The sequence below is a fragment of the Vanacampus margaritifer genome, chromosome 4, assembly GCF_051991255.1.
Source record: "Vanacampus margaritifer isolate UIUO_Vmar chromosome 4, RoL_Vmar_1.0, whole genome shotgun sequence".
NCBI lineage: Eukaryota > Metazoa > Chordata > Actinopteri > Syngnathiformes > Syngnathidae > Vanacampus > Vanacampus margaritifer.
Genome location: NC_135435.1, coordinates 5160929 through 5181360, shown reverse-complemented (window position 1 = coordinate 5181360; position 20432 = coordinate 5160929). Strand labels below are relative to the sequence as shown.

Sequence of the window (20432 nt, the reverse complement as noted above, 5' to 3'; positions counted from 1 at the left end):
CATTAGGTGGGCTTAACAAACAGACTATAGTGTAGGTAGGACGATGTAAAGAGTAGTGAAGAGAAGACTGAGAAGTAGACAGCTACAGATTGGCAAATTTGCCCGTCGTGGTTCTGTTCTGTATGCTCCAAAATCAGGTAGAACAGAACCTGCTGCCGTGTGACTTTGGAACGCGTAAATAGGTTTGTTTATGCTGCAACACTTGTGTGTACATCCGACCATCGTGGCCTCAAAGACAAGATAAATATGGTCGTCCTCATGTGACATGGATGTAAGAAATGCCGATCGTAATCTATAATTCGATAGTGCTATGCAGTCAGTGTTTGCCCTGCTAATCGTTTGGGTCCCGGACGGATGAGGACTGAGTATACATTGGAACTACTTTGTGTCGGTTAGCCGTGCTGCGCCTTTCTCTCCCACTTGCCCGTGCTAGTCCGCCATCTTGAATTTTAATGTTAATTTCATTTTTTTTTTTTAAAAATGTGTTTCCTGTAATATTTGCGGTGGTGTTTTAGATGTTGATGAGTTTTGAGTAGGGTTGTTTTATTGCACGGTTAGTTGACGAGGCCACCCGGTGAGTAAAGCGCAATTTATTCTGTTTCCGATTTCTTCACTCGGGGTATTTAACGATACTATCGTGTGAATTGTTTTATACTTATAATAATATGAACTGGGTGCGAACATTATAAATAACTAACGATTGACGATTTACGTAGCGACCATAGATTATATGTGGCAGGATTTAGACCCGAAACTAGGCGATTGTTTGCTTCCAAATCAAACAAGCAAAGCTAGTAGTGTATTAGCGAATGCTCACTGCTGCTGTTTAGTCACTTGTAGGTGGGCATTTTTATCGTTTTATATCATGTTTGTCGCTAACTAACGTCACTTTCCTTCGCGGGGTAAATTAATTTACATGGCTGAAATGTGATAATGCTAATGGAAGTGTGCTTTACCGACCGATTGCTATTGACAGTGTTAGCTTAGCAAGCTAAATTAGCACCCTGATGAACTTTAATGCTAGTCGTCTCAAGTGTTCGCTAACGAATAGCTCGCTAGAAACGCTAGTAATCTGTTAGTTGAGTCTCCAAAGGACCCTGTGGTCTGTGGTGTACTTGTCATTCTGTGTGTTGACTGATTTTCATGCAAATGTGGATTAATTCTTTCGCTTTGGGTGTACTCTGTATTTATGTGGGTTAAAACATCAAAATGTAATCCTAATCAAGCATCGCAAAGTCATTTTTTTGCTTTGTTTTTTGTTAACGTCAAGTGATTATGAGGCGTCAAGTAAGCTTTGTGAAATTCTTTCATTTTGTCATTACATTTTGCCGGCGTCTGCTCTAGCTGCAAACCTAAGCACCGCGGCGGAGCCTATCAGGCGTCGTCCTGGTGGCTAGCTCCATGCTAACCTAGGCAATGTGTGGAGCGGCACCTGTTAGCAAACAATGCAAGCTAATAGCCAAGACACAATTGATAGCCTCCAAACGTCGTGATGGCCTTCCGGGTTTCCACCTCAGTCAACAATATGCTTGCGTGCGAGCGCGTGACTTATGTCTTGTAATGTAATGGACGTTGTTGCTTGTGTGTTGCTAATGAGTAGCGCACGTATTGTGTTTTGGTACAAGATCAACGGCCAGTTTAGATGCATGAATGTCTAATGTAAAAACCGCTTCTCATGCCACCGATGATATAAGTTCAACTATGCGGTCATTGTATAGTCCATGCATTGCAGTTTAACATTCAGCATCGATATAATCAAGTACGTTACTGTTGCACTGACAGCAAAGCCGTGCATTATTTTAGGTTACCACTGAATAGCGCTACAGTGCCGTTTTTGAAAGCTTTCCGTCGCTCTTTTCAGCCTATACCCTGGCTCACTGCGGAAATTGGCATAAGCTTATTTTAGTTAAGCACTCCATCCCTGCAGCAATCGCCCGTTGAAGTTCAGAAGTTGTTCGACTTAGATGTCATTATAAACATTTTTTTTGCTGCTTGCTTGAGTGGCTTTCAGAATTAAACACATTCTAAATGTCTGCAGATATGTGTTTAGTGATTACAAATTATCTTGAGATTTGCTCGTGAACTACAAAATGTCTTCCGGACCTATTCTGATAAGACGCATATGTCATCATTTGTAAGGGGTCAATTTCATATTTTTCTTAAACTTGGCAACACCAGTCTGTTATTTTCATTCACATTTTATTAATTGGTACAGAACAAAACTTTTTTTTTCTTAATTATTATTTTTTTTAAAACGTTTTTTGCTCTGTGCCTGCAGAATTAATATTCAAGACCCCAGTCTTCCCCACTCAAGAGTGTTATTTCATCTCAGAGACTAAATGCAACTGGACCAGGGGGCTTGTGGGCATGAAGTGGCTGGGCGAATCCAAGAACATGGTATTAAATGGCAGACGACATGGAAACAAGTTGACCAGCGAGCAGCATGTGAGCCAGAGCCAGTGTCGGTCTCAGCATTCACAGCGGGTCTCCCTGCGCCACAGCAAAACCCACCCCAGAAACCGAAGATGTAGCCGTAGTGAGTTGAATAAATTTTTAGTTCTAAGTGTAGTTTAGTTAAGGTTCCACATTCTGAATCTTGTTTGTTTGTTTGTTTTTGCAGGGTTTCACACAACCAGCCTGGAGGCCGAGAGGCGATATGTGCCCTCCTCAGGAATGACTGCTAAGGAACTCTGTGAGAATGATGACCTGACCACAAGTCTCATATTAGATCCTTACCTGGGCTTTCAGACGCACAAAATGAACACCAGGTCAGCTATTGAAAATATAAATTTTGACCCCCCCCAATAGGAATACAGTGTGCATCTCTCTTATAACTTTATTTTGTGTTGTTAATGTGGTCTTTTAGATTTCGGCCAGTCAAGGGAAGGCAGGAGGAGCTGAAGGAAATCATTGAACGCTTCAAAAAACATGATAACTTGGACAAAGCATTCAGAGCATTGATATCAGGAGATTGGTCCCGAAATCTTTTTCTTCATAAGACAAAATCTCAAGAAAAGCTATTTAAGCAACATGTAAGATATTTTTCTTGTGATCCACAATCCACATTAAGTATCACAGTCACTGCAATCACTAGACTAGATGCTTAACTACAAGGCCTTCCACAGGTTTTTGTGTATTTGCGGGTGTTTGCCACTGACAGCGGCTTTGAGATTCTTCCATGTAATCGCTATTCTTCAGAGCAAAATGGAGCTAAAATTGTGGCAACTAAAGAATGGTGAGTTCATGCCACTTAAGTAATAAATTCACTCAATGCACATTTAATAACCTAACCTTGGAGTGTGATTCTAGTAATACATTTTTGTACCTGATGTTTTGTAGGAAAAGGAACGATAAGATCGAGTACTTGGTGGGATGTATTGCCGAGCTGTCGGAGAGCGAAGAAAACATGTTACTGCGGCATGGAGAGAATGACTTCAGTGTCATGTATTCAACGCGGAAGAACTGTGCACAGCTCTGGCTGGGGCCAGCCGCTTTTATTAATCATGGTATTTGTCCTTGATCACTACCTATTACGTTTGATGATTAGTGTAAAGACATGCCCAAATTTATTCAAATAACAGTCTTTTTATTTTAACATTAATCTACGTCCAAATAAGGGGATCCTTTTCTCCCCTTTTGGAAAATAACATTGTATTGCCACAAATGGATATTTAATAATAATAATAAAAAAGGTTAAAGGGGAAGTCAACCCAAATATTTTCTTGACAATAATATTTTCTATGCATCCCCACTACTCTAAACATGGCATTCTGATTAATATTGCGTTTGTGGAACCCATTTTTATCCATCTCAGGGGGTAGCCATTTTGCCACTTGCTGTCAACTTAAAAGGACACCACAGTTACGCAGGGGTCAGGTAACAACCAATCACGGCTAACCTGTTTTCTGAATTTGGTCATGTGATGTTAGCAAGCTGAGTGGTGCTTGGTCGTTACATGAGCCCTGAACAACTGTGATATCATTTTCAGTTGACAGAAAGTGGCAAAATGGTCGCCCCCTTATAGATGGGTAAAACCTGTATTTTGCTGATTAATTCATATTCCACAAATGCAATTTCAATCAGAATACTGGTGTGGCTGCCGCTGCATAGATCATAATGTAATGCCAATTTTGATGTACATTCTAACAAAAACATAACATACCGTGCTTGTAAACAGTCTTCCAAGTGTCAAGAGTCTTACTGATTGCCACTCGGGTGTTCTTAACAAGTTCTTTGCACAAAACTAAAAGTCGTGTTACGTTCAGTAGAGGTTTTGACAGTCAGCATTCCAGTCCCCTGTCCTCATTTTTGTCCATTCCATTTTTATGTTCCTGGGAGCTATGCACATTCATTTATTTTTCTTTAAAGTCTGATTTCACTGAAAAACAAAATTTAGGCATACAATACTAATCAAAAGTTTGGCCTCACTTTTTCATTAGAAAATATGAGGACTGTCAAGATATTCATACGTTACATTTGTATGTCATCAATAAAATATTGTAAAGTATTGATATATATATGCTTGGCTCCGTCTGCCACTAATAAAGTAAATAGGTGTAAAGATGCACTTTCCGTGCTATATGAGGAAATGTGGTAGATTATAAAGCTATTTGGTAAATGTTTTCCCCATTTTTTTCATGTCTGCTTGCCAATAATATTCAGATAATTAATTTGTCTTTTTTTTTTCTTCTGCTCTTTCAGATTGTCGTCCAAACTGCAAGGTGACTAACTCTTCAATAGTTACGCATACTGTTTTAATAATACTTTTTGAATTTGTAATCATTTAAAAATTAGGTTAGAAACAACACTAATCTTTACATTTATACTTTTTTTTTTTTTGTTGTTAGTTTGTGTCGACAGGGCGGGACACTGCCTGTGTGAAGGTGCTGAGGGATATTGAACCAGGCGAGGAAATCTCCTGTTACTATGGAGATGGATTTTTTGGGGAAAACAATGAATTTTGTGAATGCTACACTTGTGAACGGTAAATTTAAAAAAATGGTTGTTTACTAACAATGTCACATTTGATGTCTGAACTTGGTTTATCTGTTCTTGGTGTCAATAATTGTCAGTGTCATGTAATAGTTTAAACATCACACTTTTCTGAATGATGCAACCAACATAGCATTTAGACATAATCCCATTTACATTATAGAAATAAATTGTTACCTTGCGTTGCTTTGAATTTACATTATTGCCTTTTGTTCTCGTGCAGACGTGGCACTGGTGCTTTCAAATCCAAAGCTGGACTGCCCGTCGAAGTTCCTGTGATCAACAGCAAATATGGGTTGCGGGAGACGGACAAACGTTTGAACCGTCTGAAGAAGTTAGGAGAAGGAAACCGCAGTTTGGACTCTCACTCTGTAGGCTCCCACACCGACATAGACTCTCAGGAATCACCAAAAACACATCAATGTAAGGGTTCGTGCAGTTTCTATGCCCCTCTGAGACTGCAAAGCAATTTTTACTTCGCAGTACAATTTGATGAAATATATTCATAATACGCATTCCAATTGGAAAGTCATGAATCTATATGTAGAAGGTGGAGAATAATCTTAAATTTTTGGGCCAGTCTGCTGATATGTGTCATTTTGTCTTTGCATAGCTGCCAGAAAAAGATCATCTGGCCTCAAGTATAAAAACAGGACTCAAACAAGACAGACTTTGTCAAGAGCCCTCACTACCTCATGTTCAAAACAAGGACGTGTAAACAATAATAGGGTACCAAAGAGACTAAAATCCCAGTCAAAGCCTTCACTAAGTAAAGTCCAGTTGCGGAGTCGCAGAAGGGGTGCAGAGCCCAAGGCGTTGGCCAAAGGTGAGACTTGCCAGCTGGGTCTCAGGGACTCCAAGGCGTCGCTGTGTAAAGGTGTTTCCGTAAAGAAGAAGGATGGACAGGAACTGGTCCAGCAGACGCTTGGCCAGCGGGGATGCTTAACACGCCACGCTGCAAAGGAAAATGTTAATCTAACGGGCTGCTTGTCTTCGACATACAGAACTCGCAGGTCCACCAGGACACTCGTCAAAGCCCAAGAAACAACAGGTGGTGTCAAGCTGGATCCCAGTGCTATGCACAACTTGAGCACAGTCTCTGGTGCAGTGGTCATCAAATCAGAGCCATCGGACATGGAGGAGTATCTCCACCATGGGATGGGTCTGGAGCAGCCACAATTAGATTCTCAAAGGGGCTCATGCGCAAGACTGAAACGGCCAACGCGGCTCGGGGCGGAGCGGACCATTAAATGCGAGGACTCGTACGGTGAGACGTTTGTGCCAATAGCAACCGGTCATCCCACCAACTACTCAGACTGCGGGAAAGTTCTGTTGAGTTTCTCTGACCGGCACAGGGACTACAACGGGGTTGCCAATGGCAGAAAATCACTTCGCAGGGACAAGGGTAAGAGTAGCTGTCGCTCACAGGACAAGGGCAAGAAGAAGCGCCGGATCACTCGTTATGATGCACAGTTGATCCTGGAGAACACGACAGGTCTCCCCAAACTGACGCTTCGCAGACGCAGAGACAGCAGTAGTAGCAAGACCAATGATCCCAGCGATGTCATTGGTTCTTCCAGTCTTTCTGCCTCATCAGTGAACTCTGCCTCTTCCAGCAAGATTAGCATCAAGTTCAGCAAGGACCACGACAAGGACAAAGGCAGCTCGTACATAGCCAAACTTAATAACGGTTTTGCTCCCGTGGTCCACAGTAACTCGACAAAACTAAAGATACAGCTGAAGAGAGAGGACGACGCACGGAGAATATCCCAGAAGAAGGCGGAACAGGTGTCCTTTAATGGTGACATGGCTCAGAGTTTTGAGGCTCGAAGTGGTGGACATCGGACCCAAAAGATGATGGCAGATCCGTCGTCTGAAGACGAAAATGATGCGGATGCTGACGACGATGACGACGACGACGATGATGACGATTACTTTGACAATGAGTTTGAAGACGATTTCATTCCACTTCCTCCGGCAAAACGTCTGCGACTCATTGTGGGTAAAGACTCCATCGACATTGATATCTCCTCCAGGAGGAGAGAGGATCAGTCTCTGAGACTCAATGCATAGCTTGTGGAGCTCACCACTCCTGTCCTGTAAATACAGAAAACAAGCTAATCAACTGTTGTGTTGATGTAAAATAAGTACAGTAATTTAAAAATAAAAATCTAAAAAAAACTTGCATCTGGGCCAGTATTCATAAAGATTCAGACGTGTGTTCTCAGAGAGCTCCTAGCTTTCCATAAAAACTTGGAGTCAAGTTGTGATGAAAACTGATCTTGGTTTGAATGTTAATTGGGTGTGCCCCCCAAATAACCGCCTACAAAGCAATCATAAATACTTGAGATAAAATGCTTAGAGTGCTTAGCAAAGTCTTTAGGCCACCTATTACAATAGAAGAGACCACCACCTGACATTATGGCGTGCTTTAAAGGCAGACTTTCAATACCAGTCAGCTCTTCAACTTGTGAAGATGCACTAATTTGGACTCTGAGCCAATTTTACACACTCAGATGACAGGATTCATTATGAATACGGGCTCAGAACATCACTAGGAGGGGCTAGTAACTTAAAACAAATCTCTTCTCAATTTCAATTGCTTTCATCAATAAGTACCTGATGTGATGGGGTTTTTTTTTATGTACTTTTTATCCACCACTGGTTCATGCCAACATTGTGTAACTATCTTACCATATGCAGCCAATTTTAGAATCAATTGCCATAGTTCCCGTTTGGAATCTTGAATACAATGGCGAACACAACATGTTTTATGTTTGTTGCATTATTTTTGATCACCTGTTGCAAAGAAGTGGCCTAGTTGGTTGAGCCTTCCAAACTATGTTTACTATTAACTGAACAATTAAAACAGCATAAAGGTCAGATCAAGCACAATTCTAAACTATAAAATGTTTCAAACAAATGCATGGTTGGGTATTCTTTTTTTTTTTTTTACAATTAAAAACTAGTATGAGCTAGCAATGTAGGAAACCATATGAAACACTTTATTTCTATACATGTCTGAAAGCATTTACTTTTTCAAATAACTTCTACAACATTCCAAAGAAATCACAATACCCCATTACGGGTTAGCTTTTCTTAGAACAGCCCCATTGCATCCCATGCATCTTGGTGCATATCTGGTTTAGCTCAATAAGTTGTGTGCATATTTGTAAACATGGCTACATCTGTAGAATTAAGTAATTTACTGCATTTAAGTCAACATGGTGACTTTTTTTTTGTTTTTTTGCACTGGCAAGGCATAAAATGTCTAGTTTGGAAGGCACTCCACATGGCAGGGAAAAGAAAAAAAAACTTTCTCACCCTCAAATTATTTTTGTATTAAGTAGTTGGTTAACTGGCAGCAGATGTTACACTTGGTTGCTTTAAAAACAGAGTTGCAATCGCCCTGTCCAATTTAGGATGTGGGACGATCATCATGTTCAAGAAATTTGTAGTTTTTGGTGCAGAACGTAATTGAAAATTGAGAGAATTGTTTTATGTTCAACTATTCCTTTCAGTGAGTGAACTTGTTATATTCATAATGGACATTGATATTGTAGAAAGTGTACAGTACAGTGACTATCCACTCTGTCTTATAGGCAGGTTTTTATTGAGCTTTGTTTTTTCCTCATTGTATTTTTGTTGTTGTATGTGAGAAGCCATGCTGAATGTTCAGTGTGGTGCAGTTGGTCCAGAAGCATTATAATATTGGTTAAGTGACTTCGTTTGGATTAAGGTGCCATGTTTTAATTACTGTAGTTTCTCAGCCCAGGATTTCTTTCATTTCTGATCAGCATTTTTTTATGCAAACACTTCAAAGAAATTAATAAAAGCACATGGTTTTGTTTTACATGACTGTATTCAAACGGACCGATGTTTCTTTAATTTTGGAGCCACTCTGTAATAAAAACATGGCATATCCAATGAAGTCATTTTGTGCATAAAAGCTACCTTTACTTTAAAACCTCAAATTCAAAAAGTAATGTACAGAAAGACTGGCTTATGTTGCATAATAACAGTTAATATTTTAAGAGCGGATGCTCAATTTTATTTTTCTTTGAGTAATTTTGCAAGCATGATGTGATGTTCATCAATGCAGTTTGAAAATGCATATGATCGGAATCATTCATTTTCCTTACAGTGCTACACGTGTTGTTTGTGGCAGCATAACGTCAAATTAATTCAGTCCAAATGCTTATTCTTCCTTTTGACATGTTATTCACACATTTTTAAATGTATATTTAGTCCAATGTCAGCAGGTGCCTTAAGAGATTTGACCAAATTTATAGAAGAAATCATTGAAAATGCCCAGTTGCCCCCTTCAATTAGTTGCATTTACCATTGTCAGTCTTTCTGTCTATTATTTTTCTCTTGTCTGAAAGTTAAAACAACCCAGTAGATTGAGGGATCAACTCTAAAAGATGTTTGCGTACTTTTTATGTGTTGTTATGTACTGTTCATATCACCAGCAGCTAATCATTGTTCTAAAATGGGCTTTGTCCTTCCTCTTTGTCAGATTGTCTGCATCCTACTCCACTCAAAACTGTTCCAGGTGTACTGTTAGTGTGCTATTTGTCCTATTAGACAGCTGTCAACTTTTCCTATTGATTTAAAAAGGAAAAAGAAATGTAAATAGTTTGCGGACATTTAGCGTTTTGCGTGGTTACTATGGGAAACCTGTAAAAAGAATTAAAAAATGGGCAGTGCATATATTGTCCAATATGTAAATCACATGCACACGCCTTGAGTTTTAATACTTGAAAACTATATGAAGTTGCTATGTGACGTATTTCCTGAGCATCTTTTGAGCAGAAGTGCTGCATAACAGGAGTCACTGTTTGTGTAAATCAAAAGCATTTTAGAATAAATACAAAAGTCATAGTTTTGCATTCACTTGACCTCCATTGTCACAAATTTACTGTACCTTTGCCCCAAAAGACTCACTTTATTTGTTGAACACACTACAAAGTCGAAAGCTTGTTATCCCTCACCATCTATGTTTATAGTTAAGCCTAAAAGTATTACTTGGCCTTCAGATCAATGTTTTGTGCAAGTTCTTCTTCACCAAACTCAACAGAGTATATTTTCTGGACCTTGTATTTTTTAATGGAACACAAGACTCTTCCACAAATAGTTCCCTCGAAATATGAAGTATATAATTGAATTTTTTTTTTTTTTTTTTTTAAAGGTCTTTGTTAAAGATGTATTTTTTTTTTTTTTTTTTTTTTAAGATTCAGCTCAAGCCACTCATCTGTATACATAACTGGATAGCCGATTGCCCATACACGACCGTGGAAGCCGTTGAAGCCACAGGCCGGCCATATTAACCCTCCCATCTCGCGAGCAGACTACCACACCTCGTGGGCTCTTAGGTCACTATTTTTTTTAAGCAAGTGGATGGTATGTGCTGTTTTGAACACCCCCTTTTATCGGTCAGTTCTTTAGGCCCTAATATTAAGATTTGGCAGAGGCATCTGTTGCTGAAATATAGGTATAATTATGTAATTTAAAAAAAATATGTACAAGCTCCCTCCTGTAAACATCATTAAGCATACAATTTATACATGTATTTTTAAAACAAATAATGCTGTTTCTACTAAGTACGGTCTCAAATGTTCGCCAATTACAACACTAAATGCTGAGAAACGTTTCTTGGGAGTGGTAATATGGCGGCCTCGCGGCTTCAAAAGTCTTGGCCAAAGGCTATCCACAAATATATACAGATCAGTGGCTCAAGGGTACATGCTATAGCTTTGTTGGGTGTTATGCTAACTGGTCAAGACAAAACTTGGCAACATAAAAATAAAACATTTTCATAATGTCTTTTTCTGATAACATGAGTGTTACTTTGAGCTGTGGGACGCTCATACAACTATAGCAGAAAACAGGGCCAGGAGTCTGAAAAGATATGAGTTATCTGATTTCCCACTTTCCTCGAATGCAGCATTATTGCGTTTTTGTTTACGTAGTCAAGTAACCTTTAACCCTATATTTTCAACCAATCAGGAGCGTCGCATTAATTTCGTCTATCCAATCAAATGTGACGGGGCTACATTTAAAACATGCTCTGTATTCCGGTGACAAGCGTTTTTTTTAACGAGCATCGCCAGTTGTGTATTAAAAGTCACGTTTAGGTTGTTATTTATATTTTTTAATTGCCGTATTACGTTTAGGGTTTGTGTTCCACAGTTTGCAGTCACCATGTCGTCCATGGAAATCCGACGTTTGGTAAGAAATACAAAGCGTTTAAAACTAAGCGGATGAATGGTACTTGCTTTGGTGGTTGTCGTGTATGTACTTGTAGTTCAAATTGAACTGTTTTTTAAACCTATTTTAGCAGCATCCAGTGACTGATAACCCCCCAAAGATGAGTAAACCCATGGGAGTTGTAAAGCCGCGAGATGCTCTTGGTGAGCTAACCAACGTGCCTGCGTCAGGAGTCACCACAAAGGTAAGTTCCTACGGCAAAATGCAATGGTCGTGGCAGCTTTTGGCCTACTCCAGCGCTTCTGTGTTAAGAACCTGATTAGCGTATTACAATATGGCTGCTTTAATGACGCAATTGCAATATAAAAATATTTTTCTAAGATATGATGGCATAATGCGGTAAACACTAATAATAATTGAAATGTTGTATGGGAATAGGCATGGGTATCAAGTTTTCAAAAACCACTGCCTACAAGTTGGGGTCACTACCTGGTGGCCCATATGCACAAAAATCAAATATGGCTGCCACAGAAGACTGGCATGGCACATCTCAGCCTCTGACAACACCTACTCCCCCCCCCCCCTGTTTTTTGTTGTCAGAGATCCATTTCTGAAGTCGAAATGAAAAAATAATAATTCTGAAGTCAAATTTATGTTCCCAGGTCTTTTTAAGGTCCAAGACTATTTTAAAGGTTATTCAGACAAGAACTAATGTAGAACTATAGACAACAAATGTTTTGCTCTATCCCATCTGTAATCACCAATCAAAACATTCTTAATCAATGCATAATGAAAACAATCATTTAACAGCAAACCAATTACTTTGTTTCCTAAGTTTTTATTGTACTTTGGTGCATTAGTGCAGGCCCCTTCGCATCTGCACAATTTGCTACAGCGGAATCTGCTCTCCATTCAGTGTGAATGGGCGCTGGTGGTGAGCTTTGCATGCTGCTTGTGAAATCACCATTGATTTCATCCATGGTACATGTTAGGGGTGTGAATTGCCTAGTAGCTGGTGATTCAATTCGTATCACGATTCGATTCGATACCAATTAATCCCGATACGAATCTATAAATTGATTATTGCAATTTTTTTTAAACTCAAATAAAATAAAATAATACTAATCAGTAAACTTGTACATGTACACTGTAAGATTTGTATGAAAATGTATTTATCTGAAAATTCTGACTTATAACTGAGCCACTGCATTTAACAGGTTGCAGTCTGTTTCATGTGGAATAAAGTATTAAGGCTTAATATTCCATTAATATAACATTCTTCCATGCTTAATCTGTGAATCCTAACCCTAAGTAAGAGGTTTTGTTGAATATTCCCATTAAAAATTAATGTTTAAAAATCGATTCGGCCACATATCGAATCGATTAGAGAATTGCACGCTATAATATTGCGATATAGTGCCGAATCTATTTTTTTCCACCCCTAGTACATGTGATATAGTCGATGTGATTGAGTGTTGTTGTGAAGCTGTATTTTGGCCTTGGTGGTCGGCTGTCTCCCAACCTTAACCCCCCCCCCCCCCCCCCCCAAAAAAAAAATTTTTTTTTTTTCTTCTTTGAATTGTGAAGCCTTCTGTGCATTTGAGTACTTGATCCCTTTTTAGTTTACCTAAATGGTGCTCAGCCAACTAATTCCGGTTGGATTTGTATTTTAAATGATTTGCTCACAAAAAGTATAAAAATGTTCAGTTTTAAATATTGCTATGATCCCAAAAACATATTTATGTTTCTTAGTTGTTGTTGTTTTTTATTCTAGATCATACAGAAGGCTTTGATGCAGCCTCTGACCTAAAGAGGTCCCTTAAAGCAATGGTAGTTATTACAAAAACGGCCAGCAGGTGGCAGCAGTGTATAAGAGATCATGTTGCAACAAGCTCTTTTTGCCAGTTTAAAACAGATTTGTGAATAATGATAAAATTTAGCTATATTCTAATGCCTGCTGAGAAATGGAAACCGATTAAAATACTTCTTATTTTTTCCCGAAGAAAGAAGAGACTCTAATCTTGCTTTTGGTAAGTTCCATGTTTTATAACAACGGAACACAATATTCTGTGGGCCTTGCAAAATCTGATAGGGGGTTGCTTTAGTGAAAATGGCTGGGAGTGAATGAGTTAAGGATGTATTTCCTGGAAAATAAATAAAATGATCTAAATAGTAAAGGAATACTTTTATAGTGCTTTAGCTCTACACCATATGGCGTCCAAAGCATTTATTTTTTTGTTTGTTGAAAACTTATTAAGATCAGCTGATGCTTTGCTGTTGATTCAAACCGAACAGTTCTTAATAGGGGTGTTAAAAAAATCGATTCGGCGATCTTACAGTGCACAACTCTCGAATCGATTCTATATGCGGCTGAATCGATTTTTAAACATACATTTTTGATGCAAATATTCAACAAAGTGTCTTACATAGGGTTAGGGTTCACACTAGCATGGAAGAATGTTCTATTAATGGAACATTAAGCCGTAATATTTTATTTCAGGGCTCTTCAAACATGAAACAGACTGCAACCTGTTTGTTAAACACAGTAGCTCAGTTATAAGCCTGAAGTTTCAGATAAATAAATACATTTTTATACAAATCTTACAGTGTAAGTTTACTGATTAGTATTTTCTAAATTTGAGTAAAAAATCGGAATAACCAATTTATAGATTTTTATCGGGATTAATCGGCATCAAATCGACAGGTACTACGCAATTCATACCCCTAGTTCTTAAGTTTCAAATGGCTTACCTGAAGTAGAATCTTGCGTTGCATTGTGGCCAACAGTAGAATCTGGGTTGGTTATTGCACACTTTTTTTGTTGTAAAATAGTGGTACTGATAATAGTCCTCGCTAGTACTAGATGGTTAACCTGCATGCTACCTGGAGGCTAAAGAGTATTGGACGCTGGTTTGTTACAAACATCAGACATGCAGCTATGGTACAAGCCACTTATGTCATTTTATAATTGGGGTTTTAATATAAAGAGCACAGCAGGACTCCCTGTTCAACATGACGGCCACTGAATGCATGCCGTTTCGGCTGTTGGCAGTTGCCTGCCTGAAATGTCTGTTCTGCCTCCTTTTTTCTAAACAATCGCCAGCCTCCTTTGGCATTTTAAAATGTCTTGTACAGATTTGCAACTTGTTTGAACTAACGGCCAAAAAAAAAGCCACTGTTTGCGATAAGATTTGCAGGGTGCCGTAAAAGGATTCAAAGTATTGCAAAAGAACACAAGATCAGGTATGATTTTATATGTATTGTGTATGGACTCCAAACACATTCTCTTAATATGCGTTAAGTGGCATTCCCACAGGGTACACCATCTGAACAGTCTGCAGATTTTTTTCGGGGCATGCCCACTCAAACGAATGTCCGACTTATCGCTCATTTGTGCACAGTTCTAATAAATGGTAAAATTCGAAAAAATAGCGTTTGTCCTTGAAAATGAAATTGAAAAATGGATTACTCTCACCGAAGGCCATGGCCAAAGATGTGTTGCACAAGAATCTAGTGCCACTGCCAACATATGATGAGACATGACATTCTGATTTTTATTGGTGGCCATTTTTAAATTTGTGTATCGGCCACCAGGGGGCAACCCCAACTTGCATGCGTTTTTTTATTGACAACCCTTTGCCCATACTTGACACGACACAATACAAAGTTGCAGAAACTTGCCACAAAGTGCACAATTTTCATGAATTCGCTCCTCTTATTAGTGGTGGCTCCAATCCCGCTCTCTACATTTTTTTTTTTAAACTATAATTTCTTGCAGCCAGTCAGGAGTAGTAAACAGGCAGTTTTGTTTGCCACAAAAATAATCAACAGATTTTAGATTACACAAATGTACATGGCATCATTAAGAAGAAAAAGATCAGATGACCTTTAGTTTTACAGGGAAGTGTCCCACAGTGCAGGAATACTGATCAATAGTAATTAATGCTGCTACAATGGCAGAAGTTAGTGTCCCTATGAAATTGAGTCAACTGTTTGAAGTCTGCCACTTGAATTTCACAACTACTTCACTCCAAACTTTACTGCCTCCAGGAAAGGAGAAGAGGCAAAACGGCTGGAACACAGAAAGCTGAAGTAGTAGCTCCGGTTCAGGTTCAAGCGGCAACAGATCCACTTCCTCTGATTTTGGAGGCATCCGCTGATGTTTCCATGAAGGAGGATGATGAGCTGCAACTGTGCCAGGCTTTCTCCAACACGCTGGTCCCAGTGGATGATGTAGATGAGCAGGATGCCGACATGCCCCATCTGTGCTCTGAATATGTGAAGGACATCTACAAATATCTGCACCACCTTGAAGTAATCCTAACTCACTCAGCCATGTTGAACAATGGACTTTTAAATTAATCTGCTTGGTCTCATTGCTCCTTTCCATAGGTAGAACAGGCTGTATGTGCCAATTACATGCAGGGTTATGAAATCACTCACCGCATGCGAGCACTTCTCATTGACTGGATGGTCCAGGTTCATTCCAGGTTCCAGCTGCTGCAGGAGACCTTGTATCTCGCTGTTGCAGTCCTTGACCGCTTTCTCCAGGTAAGCGCCGCCTCAGTTTTAGTTTTCTGGACTTTTGTGAAGTAAAAGAAGCCAAACTGGCCGTCCTGCAGATCCATCCAGTTTCTCGGAAAAAGCTGCAACTCGTCGGTGTGACCGCAATGCTGGTTGCCTCCAAGTATGAGGAGATGTATCCCCCGTTGGTGAGGGACTGTGCCTACATCACAGACAAAGCGTACACCAATGCTCAAATTTTGGAGATGGAGAAGTTGATTCTAAAGAGCCTCAACTTTCAGCTCGGACGTCCTCTTCCGCTACACTTCCTCAGGAGAGCTTCAAAAGTGGCTAATGTGAGATTTGTCGTGACTGAGTAATTTGTTAGTGGCTTGTCCAAACTGCAGTAGGAACAGCTCTGTGTCCACATCTTCGTAACTGTCTCCTTCGGACACTTGTTTTCCACCCAGGCTGATGTGGAAAGGCACACGCTGGCCAAGTATCTAATGGAGCTGACCCTCATTGACTACGAAATGGTGCATTATCGCCCATCTGAGATTGCTGCTGCGGCTCTCTGCCTCTCTCAGCTGCTGCTGAAGGGCCTGCCCTGGGTGAGTCGTAATATTGTGGCAGTTTTGGTCATGAGTAGAAAACCTGAGTTGCGTACAGGCGGCTTTGATTTGAATGGAATAATTTTTCAAAAATACTTGTTTGTCTTCCTGTCAGTCAACCACACAGGAACACTACTCGACATACACCGAGGCCCACCTGAAGCCCATCATGCAGCACGTGGCCAAGAATGTTGTGCTGGTCAATGGAGGGAAAACCAAATTCCTGGTGAGTGGCTGGTGTGTACAGTGAGGTCAATATGAGAAGCAGTGTGATAAGGGCTTCTCTCTTTGCAGGCTGTAAGGAACAAGTACTCAAGCAGCAAGTTGCTGAAGATCAGCCTGATTCCACAGCTCAAGTCTGCGCTCATCACAAACATGGCAGCTGCTCTCGATACTGCTTGAACTTTTTTTTTCTTTTAACTTCCTGCATGCACTTTATCTTAATTTTTTATTTTATTTTTTTAATAATAGTCATTTATTGCAAGTTTCTTAATGAGAATGCATGCTAATGTACAACTGTTCCTTATGACATTAAAGTGACCTGTTGTCTTTGCACAGTTACATGGATTTTCAGTTTGTGTTCCACAATTTATCCTTGTGTATACGTGTCCCTTCTGGCAATTAAAATGTGCTTTAAATATGGTATGCCCGTTTAATCAAATGTATTAGATGTGGGATTTTAATCTGTTCAAATTTACGCAAACCCTTACTTGTAACTAGTATAGTTGTAAATAGGATTTTTTTATTAATTTTTTTTGTTGCTGAAATAGGCTTCATACTGTAGCTTCTCATTGCATTCATACATTTTGTCTATTGACAAATGCATCTGTCTCGGAGCAGTTTGGAGTTCAATATCGTGCTCTAAGAGTGATTTGTGACTTGTCATGGACAGCTAGTAGGCTAAATCACTACTGTGTGCTCTTAGTTTACAGCTGTTACTGGTGTTTCAAGGGTATGAATGGGCTGCTTTGCACAGCATTGGGATCTGTGGCACAAGAAGTTACTCTCGGTGACTGCTATATGTACTGGTTTTCATTGTAGTATACGGAAAGTGCTTAACGCTCTAGCCACACAACTACTGTGTAACAAATTGTGAAGCTTAAATGATCAGTGATTATGCAAAATAAATGGTACATTTTCTAAAAAGAGCTCATTGCCAAGAGTTGTGAATTTTTTTGTGATTGTGGTGACAAGGATCAAAATCGTCATTGAGGCCATGGCTGACTAGTCAAGTGAATCCAAAATGTCTCTGTGTGAGTTGTTTAATTTTATCAACACCCTTGGCATCAAGGTTAAATGCCCACGCTATCAAATAGCCTTTTTGTAAGGGTGAGTACACTGAAAGCATCCTCAAGGACATCCATACACAATCCATACACAACAGGAGTTGTGTTGTAAATATCGAAACTGTTTGACGGTGTGCACCTTCCCAAAATCAGAGACATCTTCACCAGCAGGTGCAGAAAGTGAGTTCTCTGCATCAAGGACCCACTCCTCCCGCACACATCCTCTTCCATTCTCTCTTTATATGATTGTGACATCTCTGCCTGAAATCCATTTTAGCGCATGAGATTTTTATCTGAAATTTCACAAACCTGTATCATGCAGCTGTAGTTATTCACATTAATCATTACGCCAGAAGTAGCAACGAGTTTCAAAAACATGTTGGTGACCTCTGATTTAAGGTTTAGGACTGACTGCCATGATATGGAATTTCACTACTAAAAAGTAATTTGACATTCAAAACGGCAGCGTTACAGCCATGTTAATAAGAAATGTAGTTAAACTAATAGCTAATACTCTAGTGCAGTGCTTCTCAGGTATTTTTGCTATGCATTATGAGGAAAATATTACAGCAGAGGAACTAATTGTTGCGCACTCTGATAATGAGCGCACCACTGCCACCTACTACGTAATGGATGTGCAATTACACTTTATTCTAGCATCACAAGCAAAAACACATTCCCTGAGGTCACGTGCCCCCCCCTGCCCATGCCCCCCACCCCACGGCAATACACCGCACTTTCCTATTTGAATAGCACTGCACTTGTGCTCTAAACATCTGTCAGATCACAGTTGCTTTTCTTTTTAAGAATTCTAGCATTCTGAGCTACTTCAATCAATTGTTCATTACTTTTAAATTCATTTTTTATTCGTTTATTGGAAACCTTGCCTTTATGAAATTTCCCTACTGAGAGGTCATTCAGTGTCATGTGACAGCTCAACTCATTCTGTGGATATGACGTACTGTATGCATTCATGACACCAACCTTGAATGTAGCACAGTGAGTAAAAAGTGAGGTCATTGAGTTCAGCCTTCATCTTAGCAGCTCTAGTCATTCAGTCATTATTCCTGAGCATCACTTATCTGTTATAGAACTTGTGTGAAGCTTGGACGACGGCTGAGAAACTGTTATTCACTTTGTTGCCTAACGTGTGTAGTTACAATTTAAACAATGAGGCATTTACTGTAGCCCTGTGATCTCAACTTGGCGACACTGGAAGCCACAGAATCACACCATTTAGAATGCGACTGTGTCTCACGTTCTATCCATCACTGACTGTATGTGGTGTGAGCGGGGTCATTGTTTGTTTCAGACTGACTCTGACCTCACCACTACGACTACCACCATCTGCCACTATGCTGACAGGTCAGTCAATATTGAATGGCGTGTGCTCGTGAAGTAGGAGAGTGATCATGCAACATAATGGGTTTGACAGAAATATATATATTTTTTTTAATAACGGTTATTTTTCATTTAAATTTAATAAAAAAATAACACTTATATTATTCCCATTTTTTATTATTTCACTTATTTTTCTTTATTTTTCTTCTCCTCACTTTTTGTCCAGTAATACTCCGACATAATGCTTTCCGATTTACACCAAATCCAAATCAACTTGCTTCAAAAATTCACGCCTCCTTGGGTACGATTTTCTCGTTCCACATACTTACAGTTTTTGCACAATTTAAGGTTTCATATCAAATTTCCCCTAATTATTTTCAATGGGATGGACATTAAACTTTTTCTAAGTTCAACTTTCCACACCCACTCCCTGACAATTTATCATCATTCCTAGGTGTTATATTCTGCTGTTGGTAAAGTTCATTGACCAGTAACCAGGCGGTCATGGGTTCGACTGTACATTGCAAATGTATCCATGGCCTTTCCGTTAAGAGATACAGTATACAGGTTTACCAACTGACTATCATATCGGTAAATCCATTATTTCACTTAAACTCAATAGCATTATACAACAATTTTTGATATAAATATGCTGTGTGCCATGACTTTCAACAAGTCAGTTAGCTCAGTGATTCAGAACATACCTTTCACCTCATAGGATGTGGTTCAAATCCCAGATGGATCACCCCTGACTGCCATGTAACTCTAGTGCTAATTTCATTTCAGTGACTTGGTTTGCTGTTTATATTGTAAATGGATCAATGGGCTGTTCCCTTTCAATTGTGAGATGGTCGCTTGTGCTAAAATGGAGAAAAATAATAATTAAATAGAACTGTATTGGCCCCAAAAGACACTGGCCCATCGGGCATCTGCCCTATATACCCGATGGCCACTACAGCCCTTCACATCAGTGAAATGGAAAAAAGTTTTTGAACAGAAAACACTCCACCTTCCAAAATATGGGTTCCAGGTGGCGGAGTGGTACCGTCACTTGCCTACCATGCAGGTTGGCCTGGCTTCGCTTCCCCGCCATGGGAGAACATGTTTGTATGGATGTATGTGTGCGTGAGTGGCAAAAAAAATCCGAAAAATATATTTAACATAAATGCTTTTAATTTGAGAGTATTTTTCAAAATGATTGAAAATAAAGCACCAATTCCCTTATTTATTTATTTATTTATGGGATAAATTAATGATTCCGACACAGCTATTTGTTGTTGTTTTTTTAAGTTTGATATAATGCCATTTTCACTTTATTGGTAAATAGAAAGAGGGTAAATGTGCATTTTATGTGTAGCATAAAAATGCTCATAAGTGTCGATATTGTGTGCGTTTTTGTGTCAACAGACGTAGCGGGGATTTAGGAGTTAAAAGAGGGGTGTTCGACTTGCTAATTCCCATATCTGCCACGTGGGGGTGGACCGGAGGA

The 20432-nt window shown here is 39.4% G+C and overlaps 2 protein-coding genes across 10 annotated transcripts; both read left to right on the top strand.

The window, feature by feature from the left end:
* The first annotated feature begins 100 nt into the window (after positions 1-100).
* On the top strand, positions 101-9876 carry kmt5b (lysine methyltransferase 5B). Of its 8 annotated transcripts, none has more exons than XM_077563478.1 (10): positions 101-182; positions 2279-2536; positions 2621-2768; positions 2867-3032; positions 3126-3235; positions 3340-3506; positions 4702-4721; positions 4848-4984; positions 5216-5415; positions 5606-9876. In XM_077563478.1, exons 2-10 carry the CDS (start codon positions 2368-2370, stop codon positions 7063-7065), a joined length of 2577 nt encoding a protein of 858 aa, XP_077419604.1. In that variant the 5' UTR covers positions 101-182; positions 2279-2367; the 3' UTR covers positions 7066-9876. The 8 variants fall into 8 exon arrangements, with proteins under 8 accessions (XP_077419604.1, XP_077419601.1, XP_077419607.1 ...); XM_077563475.1 differs by having other exon boundaries at positions 165-271; XM_077563481.1 differs by lacking the exon at positions 101-182 and adding an exon at positions 313-574 and having other exon boundaries at positions 2333-2536.
* A 1178-nt stretch (positions 9877-11054) lies between these two features.
* On the top strand, positions 11055-16961 carry ccnb2 (cyclin B2). Of its 2 annotated transcripts, XM_077563483.1 has the most exons (9): positions 11055-11223; positions 11333-11446; positions 15253-15516; positions 15595-15753; positions 15825-15914; positions 16008-16061; positions 16176-16316; positions 16432-16542; positions 16611-16961. In XM_077563483.1, the coding sequence occupies exons 1-9, from the start codon at positions 11197-11199 to the stop codon at positions 16716-16718; spliced, it is 1068 nt and encodes a 355-aa protein (XP_077419609.1). In that variant the 5' UTR covers positions 11055-11196; the 3' UTR covers positions 16719-16961. The 2 variants fall into 2 exon arrangements, with proteins under 2 accessions (XP_077419609.1, XP_077419608.1); XM_077563482.1 differs by having other exon boundaries at positions 15825-16061.
* The last annotated feature ends 3471 nt before the right edge of the window (positions 16962-20432 follow it).